The sequence below is a fragment of the Oncorhynchus nerka genome, linkage group LG22 (genome assembly GCF_034236695.1).
Source record: "Oncorhynchus nerka isolate Pitt River linkage group LG22, Oner_Uvic_2.0, whole genome shotgun sequence".
NCBI lineage: Eukaryota > Metazoa > Chordata > Actinopteri > Salmoniformes > Salmonidae > Oncorhynchus > Oncorhynchus nerka.
In genome coordinates, this window is record NC_088417.1 from 21,306,651 (window position 1) to 21,326,459 (window position 19,809).

General features: G+C 42.3%; 1 protein-coding gene across 5 annotated transcripts in view; it reads left to right on the forward strand.

The window, feature by feature from the left end:
- Nucleotides 1–19,809, forward strand: part of tpk1 (thiamin pyrophosphokinase 1) — a 74,373-nt gene that overhangs the window by 20,187 nt on the left and 34,377 nt on the right. For 4 of the 5 annotated variants that reach the window (XM_029648371.2, XM_029648376.2, XM_029648377.2 and 1 more), the window contains 4 exons: nt 2,538–2,612; nt 5,324–5,393; nt 6,945–7,017; nt 18,365–18,460. In XM_029648371.2, the coding sequence (XP_029504231.1) occupies nt 2,538–2,612; nt 5,324–5,393; nt 6,945–7,017; nt 18,365–18,460 (314 nt within the window). The remainder of the gene's footprint in view (nt 1–2,537; nt 2,613–5,323; nt 5,394–6,944; nt 7,018–18,364; nt 18,461–19,809) is intronic. The other variant, XM_029648375.2, reaches the window with a different exon arrangement.

The following is a 19,809-nucleotide window of genomic DNA, read 5'->3' on the forward strand; positions in this document are numbered from 1 at the left end:
GAACCAGAGACAGTGAAAGTCTAAATCCTACCCAATATTATCGTTTCCCTAAGGAAACGAAGTACATAATAAAAAACTACTACTACTTCCCCAGCAGTTCACTTAATCCTTGCTCTTTTTATTTTCATTTTAATTTAACTAGGCAAGTCAGTTAAGAACAAATTCTTATTTTCAATGACGGCCTAGGAACAGAGGGTTAACTGCCTGTTCAGGGGCAGAACGACAGATTTGAAACTGGAAACACTTATCTCCCTCACTAGCTTTAAGCACCAACTGTCAGAGCAGCTCACAGATTATTGCACCTGTACATAGCCCACCTATAATTTAGCCCAAACAACTACCTCTTTCCCAACTGTATTTCATTTATTTATTTATTTTGCTCCTTTGCACCCCATTATTTTTATTTCTACTTTGCACATTCTTCCATTGCAAAACTACCATTCCAGTGTTTTACTTGCTATATTGTATTTACTTTGCCACCATGGCCTTTTTTGCCTTTACCTCCCAACTCACCTCATTTGCTCACATTGTATATAGACTTGTTTATACTGTATTATTGACTGTATGTTTGTTTTACTCCATGTGTAACTCTGTGTCGTTGTATCTGTCGAACTGCTTTGCTTTATCTTGGCCAGGTCGCAATTGTAAATGAGAACTTGTTCTCAACTTGCCTACCTGGTTAAATAAAGGTGAAATAAATAAATAAATAAAAATGTGTACCTTGTCAGCTTGGGGGCTTGAACTTGCAACCTTCCGGTTACTAGTCCAACGCTCTAACCACTAGGCTAAAGCTGCACCTGTCCTCCCTGGTTTAGGGTCCTTACATCCATCTGTGAATATATTCAAGAAAGCATAGTATTGTGTTTTTAAATGTTCACATACAACTGAATCTACTCCTCAACAGCTTCTTCCTCAGCTTAGGTAAATAAGGTATTTCTGTTTTTTATTTTTAATACATTTGCAAACATTTCTAAATACCGGTTTTCACTTTGTCATTATGGGGTATTGTGTGTAGATTGTTGAGGATTTTTATTTATTTAATCAATTTTAGAATAAGACTGTAACGTAACAAAATGTGGAAAAGGTCAAGGGGTCTGAATACTTTCCGAAGGTGCTATATATAGCATTTTCAACACCATTCTATCTGCCCCTCACTTCATTCCTGACAAGCAATGCATCATATTCAATATTTTCTTTCCTTTGACAACTACCCTGACACTAATATGGTCCGCCCATGTCATTCGAGTGTCAAACCAGACACCCAGGAACCTAAACACCTTCCTCTCCAGATTCCTTCCATACAGCTTCAAGTAAATTTCCTCCCCAACCTTCCTTCTAGAAAAAAACTGTGTGTTTTTTCAATTGAGAACTTGAATCCCCCCCACCTGAGGGACCACCGCTCAACTTCACTAATCGCTTCATGAACTCTTCTGGCTGTATGGATAATATTTCTCCCTCTCTTCCACAGTGCCCCATCATCTGCAAATAATGACATCCCAATATCAGATCTCAACTGGGAGAATACATTGTCAGTGATAATGAAGAATAACAAAGGACTAATGACACTTCCCTGGGGGGTACCATTATCTACCTCATAGCTTTCTGACATAGAGCTCCCCACCATCACTTGTAATGATTGCCCAAAAATATAATCCTTTATCCAGTTATAAGCCCTTCCTCCAACCCCCATGCTATTCAGCTTGATAAGTAGGCCTGCCTTCCACATCATATCATATCAGGTGCTGGTAATTATGGGACCGTTTCATCATTCTGAAAGCCCTGTTCCTACACTTCACTGCTTCTCTACATTCTTTAGTCCGCTACGGACCCCAACCCGGGTCTGTAGTAATACCTCTAACACTGCGAAACAGTGCCTCATACCGCTGCGCTACTCGGGAGGCCCTCGAATGTAGGCATTTTTGTAGAGAATGCTAGCTAACTAGCTACCGGTGGTTAATACTAGTTATATAACCATGCACATCGTAGTCAAAATTTCGTACTATTGCCACCTGCTGGAGTGCAGTGCAACGGAGTCTACTGCATATTGTGATACCTCTTGATGTACTGTGAGTCATTATGGAAGGAGAAGGGCAAAGGGGATACCTAGTCAGTTGCACAACTGATTTGCATTCAACCGAAATGAGCTGTCTGATGCAAGCATTTGATATCTCTAAAACATTTAAATGATTGAATTCTCTTGTTGTAAAATGGAGCCCAAAAGGGAAATAGTTCTGACTCTCATCCCACACCCAACTGTAGGTAATGTTCAAACTCATTTCTGTTTCATCTCCGAACCAAAGCGTGATTCCTGTCTGGCTCATCCTCATTGTGGTTAACTATTTTTAACTATTTTAACTATTAAAACAACAAGAACACTGAGTGTTAAAGTAGCATTTGATTTCTCTCAGAGCTGTTGTGGAAGGAAGAGCAGTTTATGCCCTTACCGTACCTTTCTGAAGTAGACCTGCATTTCTGGTTCAGAATAGATCTGGTATTGTGTAACAAATGCAAGTAATGATCTCCCTGCCTCCCTACAGGCACACAGAAAATATGTCTGATCATTCTCAACCAGCCTTTGGAAAAAGACAGTCTTCACACACTCTGGAGTAAAGGTATCCATCTTGTAGCTTTTATATTCATTAGTGTTGGGCACCAACATTGATCATTCATATGATACCAATAATATGGTTTTTTCTTTCCTCTTAGCTTACACTATTGTGAAATAAAGCATACATGACCGTTGCACAAAACACTTTCTCAGACCTTCGTGCAGGCTATCAAGTCAGCATACTTAATTGCCCTGCTGATGGCCCATCAGAGGTGGATGATTTGAGATTGGTTGGCTTCCAGAATATTCACACCTGGCCGTTTGGCCAATTAGCAGTTGTCTGGACTCAGCAGAGCTGTGGGGGTGAATACTGAAGTGAACATTTACACCGTTTTTATTGGTATCTTGATCTTTCTTGGTATCTTTCCATATCAGTGCTCATCTCTACAAATAATCAGATTCTAAAATGTATCCTTTAGTGTAAAGTTAAGACAGCATTGTTAGGTCTGTACTGATATGGCTGTCTCTAAGCCAACCCTCCTCTTGGAGTGTCTTTCCCCATTGTTAGGTCTGTACTGATATGGCTGTCTCTAAGCCAACCCTCCTCTTGGAGTGTCTTTCCCCATTGTTAGGTCTGTACTGATATGGCTGTCTCTAAGCCAACCCTCCTCTTGGAGTGTCTTTCCCCATTGTTAGGTCTGTACTGATATGGCTGTCTCTAAGCCAACCCTCCTCTTGGAGTGTATTTTCCCATTGCTAGGTCTGTACTGATATGGCTGTCTCTAGCCAACCCTCCTCTTGGAGTGTCTTTCCCATTGCTAGGTCTGTACTGATATGGCTGTCTCTAAGCCAACCCTTCTCTTGGAGTGTCTTTCCCCATTGTTAGGTCTGTACTGATATGGCTGTCTCTAAGCCAACCCTCCTCTTGGAGTGTCTTTCCCCATGGTTAGGTCTGTACTGATATGGCTGTCTCTAAGCCAACCCTCCTCTTGGAGTGTCTTTCCCATTGCTAGGTCTGTACTGATATGGCTGTCTCTAAGCCAACCCTCCTCTTGGAGTGTCTTTCCCATTGCTAGGTCTGTACTGATATGGCTGTCTCTAAGCCAACCCTCCTCTTGGAGTGTCTTTCCCCATTGCTAGGTCTGTACTGATATGGCTGTCTCTAAGCCAACCCTCGTCTTGGAGTGTCTTTTCCCATTGCTAGGTCTGTACTGATATGGCTGTCTCTAAGCCAACCCTCCTCTTGGAGTGTCTTTCCCCATTGTTAGGTCTGTACTGATATGGCTGTCTCTAGCCAACCCTCCTCTTGGAGTGTCTTTCCCATTGCTAGGTCTGTACTGATATGGCTGTCTCTTAGCCAACCCTCCTCTTGGAGTGTCTTTCCCCATTGTTAGGTCTGTACTGATATGGCTGTCTCTAAGCCAACCCTCATCTTGGAGTGTCTTTTCCCATTGCTAGGTCTGTACTGATATGGCTGTCTCTAAGCCAACCCTCCTCTTGGAGTGTCTTTCCCCATTGTTAGGTCTGTACTGATATGGCTGTCTCTAAGCCAACCCTCCTCTTGGAGTGTCTTTCCCCATTGCTAGGTCTGTACTGATATGGCTGTCTCTAAGCCAACCCTCCTCTTGGAGTGTCTTTCCCCATTGTTAGGTCTGTACTGATATGGCTGTCTCTAAGCCAACCCTCCTCTTGGAGTGTCTTTTCCCATTGTTAGGTCTGTACTGATATGGCTGTCTCTAGCCAACCCTCCTCTTGGAGTGTTTTTCCCATTGCTAGGTCTGTACTGATATGGCTGTCTCTAAGCCAACCCTCCTCTTGGAGTGTCTTTCCCCATTGTTAGGTCTGTACTGATATGGCTGTCTCTAAGCCAACCCTCGTCTTGGAGTGTCTTTTCTCATTGCTAGGTCTGTACTGATATGGCTGTCTCTAAGCCAACCCTCCTCTTGGAGTGTCTTTCCCCATTGTTAAGTCTGTACTGATATGGCTGTCTCTAAGCCAACCCTCCTCTTGGAGTGTCTTTCCCCATTGTTAGGTCTGTACTGATATGGCTGTCTCTAGCCAACCCTCCTCTAGGAGTGTCTTTCCCATTGCTAGGTCTGTACTGATATGGCTGTCTCTAAGCCAACCCTCCTCTTGGAGTGTCTTTCCCCATTGTTAGGTCTGTACTGATATGGCTGTCTCTAAGCCAACCCTCCTCGTGGAGTGTCTTTCCCATTGCTACAGGCTGTTGCTCCAGCTCATACCTTTTTGTTGTGGGTATGTTTTGAATCTGTGCTTGAGAGTGGGAAAGTTCCTATAGAGAAGGGCGCTACATTCCTTATCACGGTGTGTTTGCCAGTACACACACTCTTGTGACACACGTGTGTGTTTAAAACAGAATATCTCTCTGCTGAATGCATTGGTTATTTTAAACAAGGTGCTTAGAGAATGCTTCTATTGCTCCTATGCAGTCTTTCCCCATGACACAAAAACAGACTCCTTAATAAAGCCACAGATTCAATTTGAATAGCATTAATAAATTGTGAAATTTGCAAACGGAATGCTTCAAATTCCCCAAAATACGAATAACATTAAAAGTTGGATCTGGGGACCGCATATTTTGTTTTTGGGTAAAATTAGAAAGGAGTTTTTTTTATTACTATTGTTACACATGCATTATGTTTGGGAGCAATAGGAAACAAAAGCAAAAAGTTGTTTGCACACAAAACAGATATATACATCTTAGCAAGATTCTTCCACCTCTTTCAGCTAAGCAAGGTCTCTCTCTCTCTGTAGCTCTCCTGCGGGCATGTGCAGATGGTGCGGCCAACCACCTGTATGACATCACCGCTGGACAACAAGACAGGTACAAGTAGCCACTCTGTGTGTTTGAATATTTCTCTCCTTCCTAAAGGACAGATACATTAACTCTGGGGTTCTCAAACGTTTTGGGTCTGGGCACCCCTTTTGTGATAGCAAATTCACTAGGGACCCCATCATAATCAGAACACAAGAGAATGCCAAGAGTGTGCAAACCTGTCATCAAGGCAAAGGGTGGCTATTTTGAAGAATCTCAAATATAAAATACAACACTTTTTTTGGTTACTACATGATTCCATATGTGTTATTTCATAGTTTTAATGTCTTCACTATTATTCTACAATGTAGAAAGTAGTAAAAATAAAGAAAAACCCTGGAATGAGTAGGTGTCCAAACTTTTGACTGGTACTATATATATATATTTTTTTATATACACAACATGACCAAAAGTATGTGGACACCTGCTCGTCGAACATCTCCTTCCAAATCATTGGCATTAATATGGAGTTGGTCCTCCCTTTGCTGCTATAACAGCCTCCACTCTTCTGGGAAGGCTTTCCACTTGTTGTTGGAACATAGCTCCGGGGACTCGCTTCTATTCAGCCACGAGCATTAGTGAGGTCGGGACACTGATGTTGGCCGATTAGGTCTTGCTCACAGTCGGCATTCCAATTCATCCCAAAGGTGTTCGATGGGGTTGAGGTCAGGGCTCTGTGCAGGCCAGTCAAGTTCTTCCACACCGATCTCGACAAACCATTTCTGTATGGACCTAGCTTTGTGCACAGGGGCATTGTCATGCTGAAACAGGAAAGGTAATTCCCAAAACTGTTGCCACGAAGTTGGAAGCACAGAATCGTCTAGAATGTCATTGTATGCTGTAGCGTTAAGATTTCCCAGCCCCAGACCATTATTCGTCCTCCACCAAATTTTACAGTGGCACTATACATTGGGGCAGCTAGCCCTCTCCTGGAATCTGCCAAACCCAGATTTGTCTGTCGGACTTCCAGATGGTGAAGCGTGATTCATCACGCCAGAGAACACAATTTCTCTGCTCCAGAGTCCAATGGCGGCGAGCTATACACCACTCCAGCCGCACTTGGCTGCTCGGCCATGGAAACCCATTTCATGAAGCTCCCGATTAACAATTATTGTGCTGACGTTGCTTCCAGAGGCAGTTTGGAACTCATTAGAGAGTGTTGCAACCGAAGACAGACGATTTTTACGCGCTACTCACTTCAGCACTTGGAGGTCCTGTTCTGTGAGCTTTTGTGGCTTACCACTTTGCGGCTGAGCCGTTGTTGTTCCTAGACGTTTCTACTTCACAATAACATCACTTATAGTTGACCGGGGCAGCTCTAGCACGGCAGAAATTTGACGAACTGACTTGTTGGAAAGGTGGCAGCTATGGAGATTGCATGGCTCTGTGCTTGATTTTATACACCTGTCAGCAACGGGTGTGGCTGAAATAGCCGAAACCACTAATTTAAAGGGTTGTCCACCTACTTTTCTGTATATATATATACGGACCCCCATATTTCCCAAACTGACACTTTCCAAAATCCTCTTCTCTCTTTATTTTTCTTGTTCTCTCATCTAGTTTTCTTCCAGACTACATCAGTGGGGACTTTGATTCTATTACTGCAGAGGTCAAAGCTTTCTACACAGAGAAGGTGACACACACACACACACACACACACACACACAGAGCGTGTGATTGTGTTCAGAGCCTAGGGTACATAAGTGTTTACTGTTTGAAATGGAGATGACACCCTGAGTGTTTGAGAGACGAGGAGTAGGCACCCAGCCATGATGACTCAGCCATGATGAGTCATGTAAATAGCAGCGTTCCCTGTCATCTAGGAGAATGAGCCCAGTTTAACACTGATCACCCATTATTCACTGTATGCATTATATTATGGTAGTGATATTAGAGGTACATCGCTCTGGTTCTTTACACCCACAGTACTCTGCTCCTTCTAATCAGAGACTGACTTGAACAACTGGCCAGTCACTATGTAGAGAAAAGAAAACCAATAAAAAACACATGACCTTCCAGTATCTACCTGGATTATGTTATGGTAATGTTAGAGATAATAGGGTTGGATTTATTCTAATGTTGCTCAGAGAATCACAAGCTATGGTAATGTTAGAGAGAGTAGGGTTGGATTTATTATAATATTACTCAGAGAATCTGAAGCTATGGTAATGTTAGAGAGTAGGGTTGGATTTATTATAATATTACTCAGAGAATCTGAAGCTATGGTAATGTTAGAGAGTAGGGTTGGATTTATTCTAATATTACTCAGAGAATACCCCAGGAATACGCGCAATGCCGTCGGGGGTACGCCAAATAAAAATGGGATTCATATTAAAAAAAATTAAACACATTTTCAAACAGTCCATTTATATTTTCCAACTGGGCTATACATTTGGGGGAGTTTTTTTTCTCGCCTGAGTAGCCTCAGTTCATTGCCAAAAATAACATTTAACCATCTAGGGTTCAGCGAAATAACAACACAATGTCAAATACAGTAGCCTAGTCAAATAATTAACATCCGATCACATTAACCGTTACTCTCTCGCAGGAATTCCACTAATGGTTGTCGTAGAATATCTAATCAAAAGGAAGAGAGAGTGCAGATTCTTTCAAACAACACTTTATCATAAGATTTGCAAAAATGGTGTATCAACCTCCCACTCAAAAGTGTATAGTTGAAAAGCTCAACAAACAGTGCCGGTTCCATGCTTTTATAGAGAAAATACATACAACCCCTTTCTGTATACGTGGCAGTCAGCAGATAGTATGTAAAAGGTAAATCATTGTCTGTGTAAACTTAAGATAGCACAAGGTTGATAGCCCGAGGAATCAACCGTCTAACTGCATTCACAACAACAAACACTATATCATACTCCTTTCTGCAAGGTTCCATACATGTGACTTTCTGTAGATAGTAAACCCACAGGATTTTACATGCTGCGGTTTCACCCAAACGTCTCTTAGCTGTAAGCCCATTCTTATGACTAGGTCACACCAATACAAGTTTGTATCAGGTTAGAAAAAACACTAGCATTTAACAAGAGGCTATTCTTTAAGCAGTAAAACATGGGATAGCATGACTAATTGTGTACTTTTCCATGACATTTCCTCCCTTTTGAGACTAAGTCTCAGCCTAATAGAAAATGACTTACAAGCATTTCCATTAAACAAGCATTAACATGAGGAAAAATAAAATACTTTCTTACACTTAGTACATTACAATTGTAAATGACCTCTGTTGTCATTGAGTTTCAACACTTCATAGAGTGCAATTCATTCTCAGAAAGGGGAAAGAAACATGAATTCAAACATCAGTACATACTTTATCACCACGCCCAAGGCAATAGCTTCGTTGAGATTATCCATATTGCCACAGGGTCACCATGACGGTAGGCCGTTAACTCTACTTTGGGAGCACCATTTACAGAACCCCCGCCATGAGCATGACCTATGGACAAGCTGCACCCATAACACCAAATAATGACCAAACCCATCCAAACGAATTCCAATCACCACTGAGCTCTTTCAGATGTAGAAGCTTGCCAATACAGTAGGCAAGTTACCCTCACCCTAGGGTATGAATGTACAGCGATGGTCGCCTATCATTTGGCACACTCTTATGCAAGCATTCTGTCTCCGTATGTACTTAGCCTCCGGCTACGAATACATTATGCACAATTAATCATTCTATTTAACCTGTCTAGGACTAGCGGAATCCCTCGCCAACCCCTCGCCAACAGCCAATGAAATTGCAGGGCGCTAAATACAAATCAACAGAAATCTCATGAATCAAATTTCTCAAACATACAAGTATTAGGCACCATTCTAAAGATAAACTTCTCGGTAATCCAGCCACAGTGTCTGATTTAAAAAATGCTTTACAGCGAAAGCTCCACAAATGATTGTTAGGTCACTACCAAGTCACCGAAAAACCCAGCCATTTTTCCAGCCAAAGAGAGGAGTCACAAAAAGCACAAATAGAGATAAAGTTAATCACTAACCTTTGATGATCTTCATCAGATGACACTCATAGGACTTCATGTTACACAATACATGTACAGTGCCTTGCGAAAGTATTCGGCCCCCTTGAACTTTGCGACCTTTTGCCACATTTCAGGCTTCAAACATAAAGATATAAAACTGTATTTTTTTGCGAAGAATCAACAACAAGTGGGACACAATCATGAAGTGGAACGACATTTATTGGATATTTCAAACTTTTTTAACAAATCAAAAACTGAAAAATTGGGCGTGCAAAATTATTCAGCCCCCTTAAGTTAATACTTTGTAGCTCCACTTTTTGCTGCGATTACAGCTGTAAGTCGCTTGGGGTATGTCTCTATCAGTTTTGCACATCGAGAGACTGAAATTTTTTCAGTTGATTTGTCAGAGGACAAACCATTCACAGAGACAAACTGATATCTTTCCGACAGATAAGATCTAAACCAGGCCAGAACTTATCCGTGTAGGCCAATTTGGGTTTCGAATCTCTCCAAAAGAATGTGGTGATCGATGGTATCAAAAGCAGCACTAAGGTCTAGTTAACAAACTATAGTTTTGGCAAGTCGGTTAGGACATCTACTTTGTGCATGACATAAGTAATTTTTCCAACAGTTGTTTACAGACAGATTATTTCACTTATAATTCACTGTATCACAATTCCAGTGGGTCAGAAGTTGGCATACACTAAGTTGACTGTGCCTTTAAACAGCTCGGACAATTCCAGAAAATTATGTCTTGATTTTAGAAGCTTCTGATTGGCTAATTGACATCATTTGAGTCAATTGGAGGTGTACCTGTGGATGTATTTCACGGCCTACCTTCAAACTCAGTGTCTCTTTTCTTGACATCATGGGAAAATCTAAAGAAATCAGCCAAAAATTGTAGACCTCCACAAGTCTGGTTCATCCTTGGGAGCATTTTCCAAACGCCTGAAGTTACCACATTCATCTTTACAAACAATAGTACGCAAGTATAAACACCATGGGACCACACAGCCATCATACCGCTCAGGAAGGGAACGCGTTCTGTCTCCTAGAGAGGAATGTACTTTGGTGCGAAAAGTGCAAATCAATCCCAGAACAACTGCAAAGGACCTTGTGAAGATTCTGGAGGAAACAGGTACAAAAGTATATATAGTCACAGTAAAACGAGTCCTATATCGTCATAATCTGAAAGGCTGCTCAGCAAGTGAGAAGCCACTGCTCCAAAACTGCCATAAAAAGTTGGTTTGAAACTGCACATGGGGACAAAGATCATACTTTTTGGAAATACGTCCTCTGGTCTGATGAAACAAAAATAGAACTGTTTGGCCATAATGACCATCGTTATGTTTGGAGGAAAATGGGGGAGGCTTGCAAGCCGAAGAACAACTGTGAAGCACGGGGGTGTCAGCATCATCTTGTGGGGGTGCTTTGCTGCAGGAGGGACTGGTGCACTTCACAAAATCGATGGCCTCATGAGGAAGGAAAATTATGTAGATATATTGAAGCAACATCTCAGGACATCAGTCAGGAAGTTAAAACTTGGGTCTTGGGTCGCAAATGGACAATGACCCCAAGCATATGACCCCAAGGACAACAAAGTCAAGGTTTTGGAGTGGCCATCACAACGCCCTGACCTCAATCACATAGAACATTTGTGGGCAGAACTGAAAAAGCCTGTGCGAGCAAGGAGGCCTACAAACCTGACTCACCTACACCAGCTCTGTCAGGAGGACAACATTTTTTTTTGGAAGCTTGTGGAAGGCTACCTGAAACGTTTGACCGAAGTTCAACAATTTAAAGGCAATGCTACTAAATACTAATAGAGTGTATGTAAACTTCTGACCCACTGGGAATGTGATGAAATAAATAAAAGCTGAAATAAATCATTCTCTGTACTATTAATCTGAGATTTCACATTCTTAAAATAAAGTGGTGATCCTAACTGACCTAAGACAGGGAATTTTTACTTGGATTAATGTCAGGAAATTAGTTAAATGTATTTGGCTAAGCTGTATGTAAATATCTTACTTCAACTGTACATATAAATATATAGATGAGCCATGGCCGTGCGGCATAGGCAAGATGCAGTAGATGGTATAGAATACAGTGTATACATATGAGATAAGTAATCGGTGATATGTAGACATTATTAAAGTGGTGTTATTTAAAGTGATACATTTATTAAATTGGCAAGAGATTTGAGTCTGAATGTTGGCAGCAGCCACTCTATGTTAGTGATGACTGTTTAACAGTCTGATGGCCTTGATATGAAAGTTTTTGTCTCTCGGTCCCAGCTCTGATGCGCCTGTACTGACCTCGCCTTCTGGATGATAGCAGGGTGAACAGGCAGTGGCTCTTTTTATCCTTCCTGTGACATCGGGTGCTGTAGGTGTCCTCGAGGGCAGGTAGCTTGCCCCCGGTGATGCGTTGTGCAGACCACACTACCCTCTGGAGATCCTTGCGGTTGTGGGCAGAGCAGTTGCCGTACCAGCCCGACAGGATGCTCTCGATTGTGCATCTGTAAAATGTACTCACATACCCAAGCTCTGTTCAAATACCCATACTAATATACTATACTACTACTACTACATGCTTAATGAGTATATACTATATACTATACTATTAGTTCATTTCAGTACAATGTAACCAAATGATAACCTTTTAGTTGAGCTTTGCATGTCTACCGGAAGTTAATGCTTTTGCTTTGCAGCCTGTTGCTAGCATAGCAAATTACTAGTTAGACATTTTACTACTTTGTGTTTTGGAAATTCTGTGTTTTGGAAATTCTGACTGTTTAGAGCACACACTGCCCTCTCTAATACAGTGCCCTACACTAATATTGGCATCCTTGGTAAATATGAGCAAAACAGGCTGTTAAAAAAATATAAATGTGCTGTTTATCCTCTTGGTCTTTCATTCAAAAATCAAACCTTTAATTGAAGTAAAATGATTGAAAAAAAATGTATGTGAAATAAATATTTTTCTCACAATTATTGGCACCCCTAGAAATTCTTATGAGTAAAATCTAACTGCAGTATATTCCCATTCATATTTCTTTATGTTTTTAAGTTCACCTGAGTGATTAGCAACACTTAAGTGTTAAGCCATGACATCCTGTTTCACTGGGGTATAAATATGAGGTGACACACAGGCCAAGTTCCCATAGTCATCCATCACTATGGGAAAGATCCGAGAATATAGTAATGATGTGTGACAAAAGGTTGTTTAACTGCACAAATCAGGAAATGGCTATAAGAAAATAGCTTGAAAATGTCCACTATCAGGGCAATAATTAAGACGTTTAAAGCAACTGGAGATGTTAACAATCGGCCTGGAAGAAAACTATTGACCCCATGCACAGTGAGGAGGATGGTTCGAGTGGCCAAAAAATCTCCAAGAATCACAGCTGGAGAATTGCAGACGTTAGTTGGGTCATGGGGTCAGAAAATCTCCAAAACTACGATCAGATGCCACCTACTTAACATAACCACTAGGGATGTCCTTATCTCATCGCGCACCAGCGACTCCTGTGACGGGCCGGGCGCAGTGCGCGCTAACCAAGGTTGCCAGGTGCACGGTGTTTCCTCCGACACATTGGTGCGGCTGGCTTCCAGGTTGGATGCGAACTGTGTTAAGAAGCAGTGCGGCTTGGTTGGGTTGTGTATCGGAGGACACATGACTTTCAACCTTCGTCTCTCCCGAGCCCGTACGGGAGTTGTAGCGATGAGACAAGATAGTAGCTACTACAACGATTGGATACCACGAAATTGGGGAGAAAAAGGGGTAAAAAACAAACAAAAAAAAAACTAAAAAACATAACCACTAGTTATTTGGGAGGGTTGCAATAAAAAAAACTTTGCTGTCATCAACAACAAACTCAAGCGCCTACAGTTTGCCAAACTTTCAATGGGACAGGGTTCTATGGTCAGATGAGACCAAAATAGAGCTTTTTTGGAAACAAACACCAGAGGTGGGTTTGGTGTAGACAGAAAGATATCCATGCAGAAAAGTACCTCATCCCCACTGTATTTGTATGCATTGTGGATCTCCATTAGCTGCTGCAAAATTAAGCCAGATTGTGAAGTATGGTGGTGGATCTTTGATGTTCTGGGGCTGTTTTTCTTCCAACTTTCTTCCAAAGGCCCGGAGATTCTGTATGGAGGAATGGTCTCAGATCCCAATTTTTTCCACAGCTCATTTTGCTCATATTTACCAAGGGTGCCAATATTAGTGGAGGGCACTGTATATGCCAATTTAACCATTTTCTAAGGTAGTGATACCCAATTCCCCAGAGTGTAGTTATGGTATTTGTGCCTTTTAATTGGTAACGGTTTTGATACCTTGTATTAGAAACAATACTGGAATGTCTGCCAATTTATTACTGGAGAATGTGTTCAAAATGACGCATCCACTCACTGATACTCCCGGCAGGTCTGAGGTGGGTCCCTCTCTGCTCCGTTTTAGTTGGAGTGTGTGGTACCCTGAGCCATGTCTAACGGCGCCCCTGCCGCAATTTAACCTCGGTCCCCTGGGAACAATCAGCAAGCGTAGTTAGCATCCCACCGCTGTCAACAATTTGTCGTGGAATATCTAATCAAAGGGAAGAGAGACTGCAGATTCTTTCAAACAACACTTTATCAGAAGATTTGTAAAAATTGAGAATCAACCTCCCACTCAACAGTGCATAGTTGAAAAGCTCAACGAACAGTGCCGGTTCCATGCTTTTATAGAGAAAATACAGTGGGGCAAAAAAGTATTTAGTCAGCCACCAATTGTGCAAGTTCTCCTACTTAAAAAGATGAGAGAGGCCTGTAATTTTCATCATAGGTACACTTCAACTATGACAGACAAAATGAGAAAAAAAATCCAGAAAATCACATTGTAGGATTTTTAATGAATCGATTTGCAAATTATGGTGGAAAATAAGTATTTGGTCAATAACAAAAGTTTCTCTCAATACTTTGTTATATACCCTTTGTTGGCAATGACAGAGGTCAAACATTTTCTGTAAGTCTTCACAAGGTTTTCACACACTGTTGCTCGTATTTTGGCCCATTCCTGTTGCTGGGCAACACAGACTTTCAACTCCCTCCAAAGATTTTCTATGGGGTTGAGATCTGGAGACTGGCTAGGCCACTCCAGGACCTTGAAATGCTTCTTACGAAGCCACTCCTTCGTTGCCCGGGCGGTGTGTTTGGGATCATTGTCATGCTGAAAGACCCAGCCACGTTTCATCTTCAATGCCCTTGCTGATGGAAGGAGGTTTTCACTCAAAATCTCACGATACATGGCTCCATTCATTCTTTCCTTTACACGGATCAGTCGTCCTGGTCCCTTTGCAGAAAACAGCCCCAAAGAATGATGTTTCCACCCCCATGCTTCACAGTAGGTATGGTGTTCTTTGGATGCAACTCAGCATTCTTTGTCTTCCAAACACAACAAGTTGAGTTTTTACCAAAAAGTTCTATTTTGGTTTCATCTGACCATATGACATTCTCCCAATCTTCTTCTGGATCATCCAAATGCTCTCTAGCAAACTTCAGACGGGCCTGGACATGTACTGGCTTAAGCAGGGGGACACGTCTGGCACTGCAGGATTTGAGTCCCTGGCGGCGTAGTGTATTACTGATGGTAGGCTTTCTTACTTTGGTCCCAGCTCTCTGCAGGTCATTCACTAGGTCCCCCTGTGTGGTTCTGGGATTTTTGCTCACCATTCTTGTGATCATTTTTGACCCCACGGGGTGAGATCTTGCGTGGAGCCCCAGATCGAGGGAGATTATCAGTGGTCTTGTATGTCTTCAATTTCCTAATAATTGCTCCCATAGTTGATTTCTTCAAACCAAGCTGCTTACCTATTGCAGATTCAGTCTTCCCAGCCTGGTGCATGTCTACAATTTTGTTTCTGGTGTCTTTTGACAGCTCTTTGGTCTTGGCCATAGTGAAGTTTGGAGTGTGACTGTTTGAGGTTGTGGACAGGTGTATTTTATACTGATAACAAGAAATCTTGCTTGTTTGTAGGTGACCAAATACTTATTTTCCACCATAATTTGCAAATAAATTCATAAAAAATCCTACAATGTGATTTTCTGGATTTTTTTCTCTCATTTTGTCTGTGATAGTTGAAGTGTACCTATGATGAAAATTACAGGCCTCTCTCATCTTTTTAAGTGGGAGAACTTGCACAATTGGTGGCTGACTAAATACTTTTTTGCCCCACTGTACATACAACCCCTTTCTGTATACGTGGCAGTCAGCAGATAGTATGTAAAAGGTAATTCATTGTCTGTGTAAACTTAAGATAGCACAAGGTTGATACCCCAAGGACTCAACCGTCCAACTGCATTCACAACAACAAACACTATAATGTGGTTCTTTCTGCAAGGTTCCATACATGTGACTTTCTGTAGATAGTAAACCCACAGGATTTTACATGCTGTGGTTGCACCCAAACGTCTCTTAGCTGTAAGCCCAGTCTTATGACTAGATCACACCAATACAAGTTTGTATCAGGTTAGAACAAACACTAGCATTTAACAAGAGACTATTCTTTAAGCAGTAAAACAAGGAATACCATGACTAATTGTGTAATATTCCACAACAAGGTCCGTATGTAGCCAAAAGTAGGTGCTGCTCATGTTGGTATCTGTACTGATGATACATATACAAATACCATGACAGGGAGACACAGTGAAGTGGTAACGCGCGTGCAAGCAGTTGCTCCCGACACCACTTGGGTGACTGCAGCATCCACCGAGAGGCTCTTCCTGCCAAAGGAATGCCTGACAGCTTGAAAGCCGTTTTGGACACTACAGTGAAAATGGTTAACTTTGTCAAAGCAAGGCCCCAGAACTCTCGTGTATTTTCTGCACTATGCAATGATATGGGCAGCGACCATGTAACTCTTTTACAACATACAGAAGTGCACTGGTTATCGAGGGGCAAGATATTTACACGTTTGTTTTATTGAGAGACGAGCTTAAAGTTTTCTTTATTGACCATAATGTTCACTTGTCTGACCACTTGTATGACGAGTTTCTCACACAACTGGCCTATCTGGGTGATGTTTTTTCTCTCCTGAATGATCTGAATCTAGGATTACAGGGAATCTCCGCAACTATAGTCATCGTGCAGGACAAAATTGAGGCTGTGATTAAGAAGTTGGAGCTCTTCTCTGTCTGCATTAAGGACAACACACTGGTCTTTCCATCATTGTATGATTTTTTTGTGTGCAAATGAACTCAAGCTTACGGACAATGTCAAATGTGATATAGTGATAAGTACCTGAGTGAGTTGGGTGTACAATTACGCAGGTACTTTCCCGAAACGGATGACACAAACAACTGGATTCGTTATCCCTTTCATGCACTGACTCCAGTCCACTTACCGATATCTGAACAAGAGAGCCTCATCGAAATTGCATCAAGCGGTTCTGTGAAAATTGAATTTAATCAGAAGGCTCTGCCAGATTTCTGGATTGGGCTGCGCTCAGAGTATCCTGAATTGGCAAATCGCGCTGTTAAGACACTGATGTCCTTAGCAACCACGTACCTATGTGAGACTGGATTCTCGACCCTCACTAGCATGAAAACTAAATACAGGCACAGACTGTGTGTGGAAAATGATTTAAGACTGAGACTCTCTCCAATACAACCCAACATTGCAGAGTTATGTGCATCCTTTCAAGCACACCCTTCTCATTAACCTGTGGTGAGTTATTCACCATTTTCGAAAAACAAATAAGGTTTTACATGTAAGATGGTTAAATAAAGAGCAAAATTATTCATTATTATGATATTATTATTGGTGCCCTGGTCCTATAAGGGCTCTTTGTCACTTCCCACGAGCCGTGTTGTGACAAAAACGCACAGTAATAATTTTGTTTAGTAAATGTATTGTGTGTGTGTGTGTGTGTGTGTGTGTGTGTGTGTGTGTGTGTGTGTGTGTGTCAGGCTTACAATGATGACAAAAAACAACATTTGAGAGTGCGCTGACCCTGGTGCTAGAGGGGATACGCAGCTAGAGGTTGGATGTTTGACGGGGTACGGGACTATAAAAGTTTGGGAACCACTGTTATAGAGAATAGGGTTGGATTTATTCTAATATTACTAAGAAAGAATCACAAGCTATGGTAATGTTAGAGAATAGGGTTGGATTTATTATAATGTTGCTCAGAGAATCACAAACCATGGTAATGTTATAGAGAATAGGGTTGGATTTATTATAATGTTGCTCAGAGAATCACAAACCATAGTAATGTTATAGAGAATAGGGTTGGATTTATTATAATGTTGCTCAGAGAATCACAAACTATGGTAATGTTAGAGAGAATAGTGCAAGACATCTAGGGACTTTAAGGTGTTTCAGGAGATGTGCATAACTCTACATAAATGAAATAGAGACAGAGGGGAAGGAGGGAGAGAGGGATAAAAGTATTCATCAGGGGATGGAGGAGGCATAAAACGGAGCGGGGCAGTGAAAGAGTGAGCTGACATGAATAGAACAAAGGCTGTGTGATTCCTGCTGCGAGCAGGAACTCACCTGGAACTAACTACCGTTTAGGGGCATTCACTGGAACGTTGTGTGTGGGGGTACGTTGAGTTTGAGAGAGCTCAGAGACTTATTTACAGAATAAAGAAGAGGGATTTCTGCTCTTTTTGTCTCTCTCTGTATCTGTCTGTCTCACCTCCCCTCTCCCCCACACCCCTCCTCTCTCTCCCCCACACCCCTCCTCTCTCTCCCCCACTCCCTCCTCTCTCCCCCCACCCCTCCTCTCTCTCCCCTGCCCCCTCCTCTCCCCCCCCCCCTCCTCTCTCTCCCCCGCCCCCTCCTCTCCTCCCCGCCCACTCCTCTCTCTCTCCCCCACACCCCTCCTCTCTCTCCCCGCCCACTCCTCTCTCTCTCCCCCACACCCCTCCTCTCTCTTCCCCGCCCCCTCATTTCTCTCCCCCGCCCCCCCTCTCTCTCCCCCGTCCCCTCCTCTCTCTCTCCCTCTAGAAGTGTCGGTTGATAGAGACCGCTGATCAGGAGCTGACTGACTTCACTAAATGTCTGGCCATCATGGTGGAGGAGATCAAGAGAAAACAGCTTCAGGTAATCGTCCTCTTCCTCCCCCTCTTCCTCCACCCCTGTCCTTCCCCTCCGTCCTCCCCCTCCGTCTTCCCACTCTGTCTTCCCACTCTGTCTTCTGCCTCTTGCTCACCTGTCAGAGAGGGTGTGTGTGTGTTTGTCTCTCAACTGTCAGAGAGGATGTGTGTTTATCTGGTGTGTTATTCACCTTAAGACCCTCACTGCACACATGGACCCTTCATTCTTATTGCACACACACACACACACACACACACACACACACCTGATTAACTGTCAGACAGTGAACCAGTGTCCTCAAACAGTCTGTCTAGTTAATCAGTGAGACAGATTTAGACTCTGAGCTTTGTGCTAAAACAACCATTTGAACCTTCTGTTTGTTCTTTTGAGTAATGTCTAACCTCCATATCCCTAAAGTATACACATAACCTGTTGCAGTGTTGAAAGTATGACTACAATGAAAAAGACAGACAGCGTATAGTCATGGCCAAAAGTTTTGAGAATGAGACAAATGTTAATTTTCACAAAGTTTGCTGCTTCACTGTCTTTAGATATTTTTGTCAGATGTTACTATGGAATACTGAAGTATAATTACAAGCATTTCATACGTGTCAGAGGCTTTTATTGACAATTACATGAAGTTAATGCAAAGAGTCCATTTTTGAAGTGTTGACCCTTCTTTTTTAAGACCTCTGCAATCCGCCCTGGCATGCTGTCAATTAACTTCTGGGCCACATCCTGATTGATGGCAGCCCATTCTTGCATAATCAATGCTTGGAGTTTGTCAGAATTTGTGGGTTTTTGTTTGTCCACCCGCCTCTTGAGGATTGACCACAAGTTCTCAATGGGATTAAGGTCTGGGGAGTTTCCGAGCCATGGACCCAAAATATCGATGTTTTGTTCCCCGAGCCACTTAGTTATCACTTTTGTCTTATGGCAAGGTGCTCCATCGTGCTGGAAAAGGCATTGTTCATCACCAAACTGTTCCTGGATGGTTGGGAGATGTTGCTCTTGGAGGATGTGTTGGTACCATTCTTTATTCATGGCTGTGTTCTTAGGCAAAATTGTAAGTGAGCCCACTCCCTAGGCTGAGAAGCAACCCCACACATGAATGGTCTCAGGATACTTTACCGTTGGCATGACACAGGACTGATGGTAGCGCTCACCTTGTCTTCTCCGCACAAGCTTTTTTTCCGGAGGCCCCAAACAATTGGAAAGGGGATTTATCAGAGAAAATGACTTTACCCCAGTCCTCAGCAGTCCAATCCCTGTACCTTTTTCAGAATATCAGTCTGTCCCTGATGTTTTTCCTGGAGAGAAGTGGCTTCTTTGCTGCCCTTCTTGACACCAGGCCA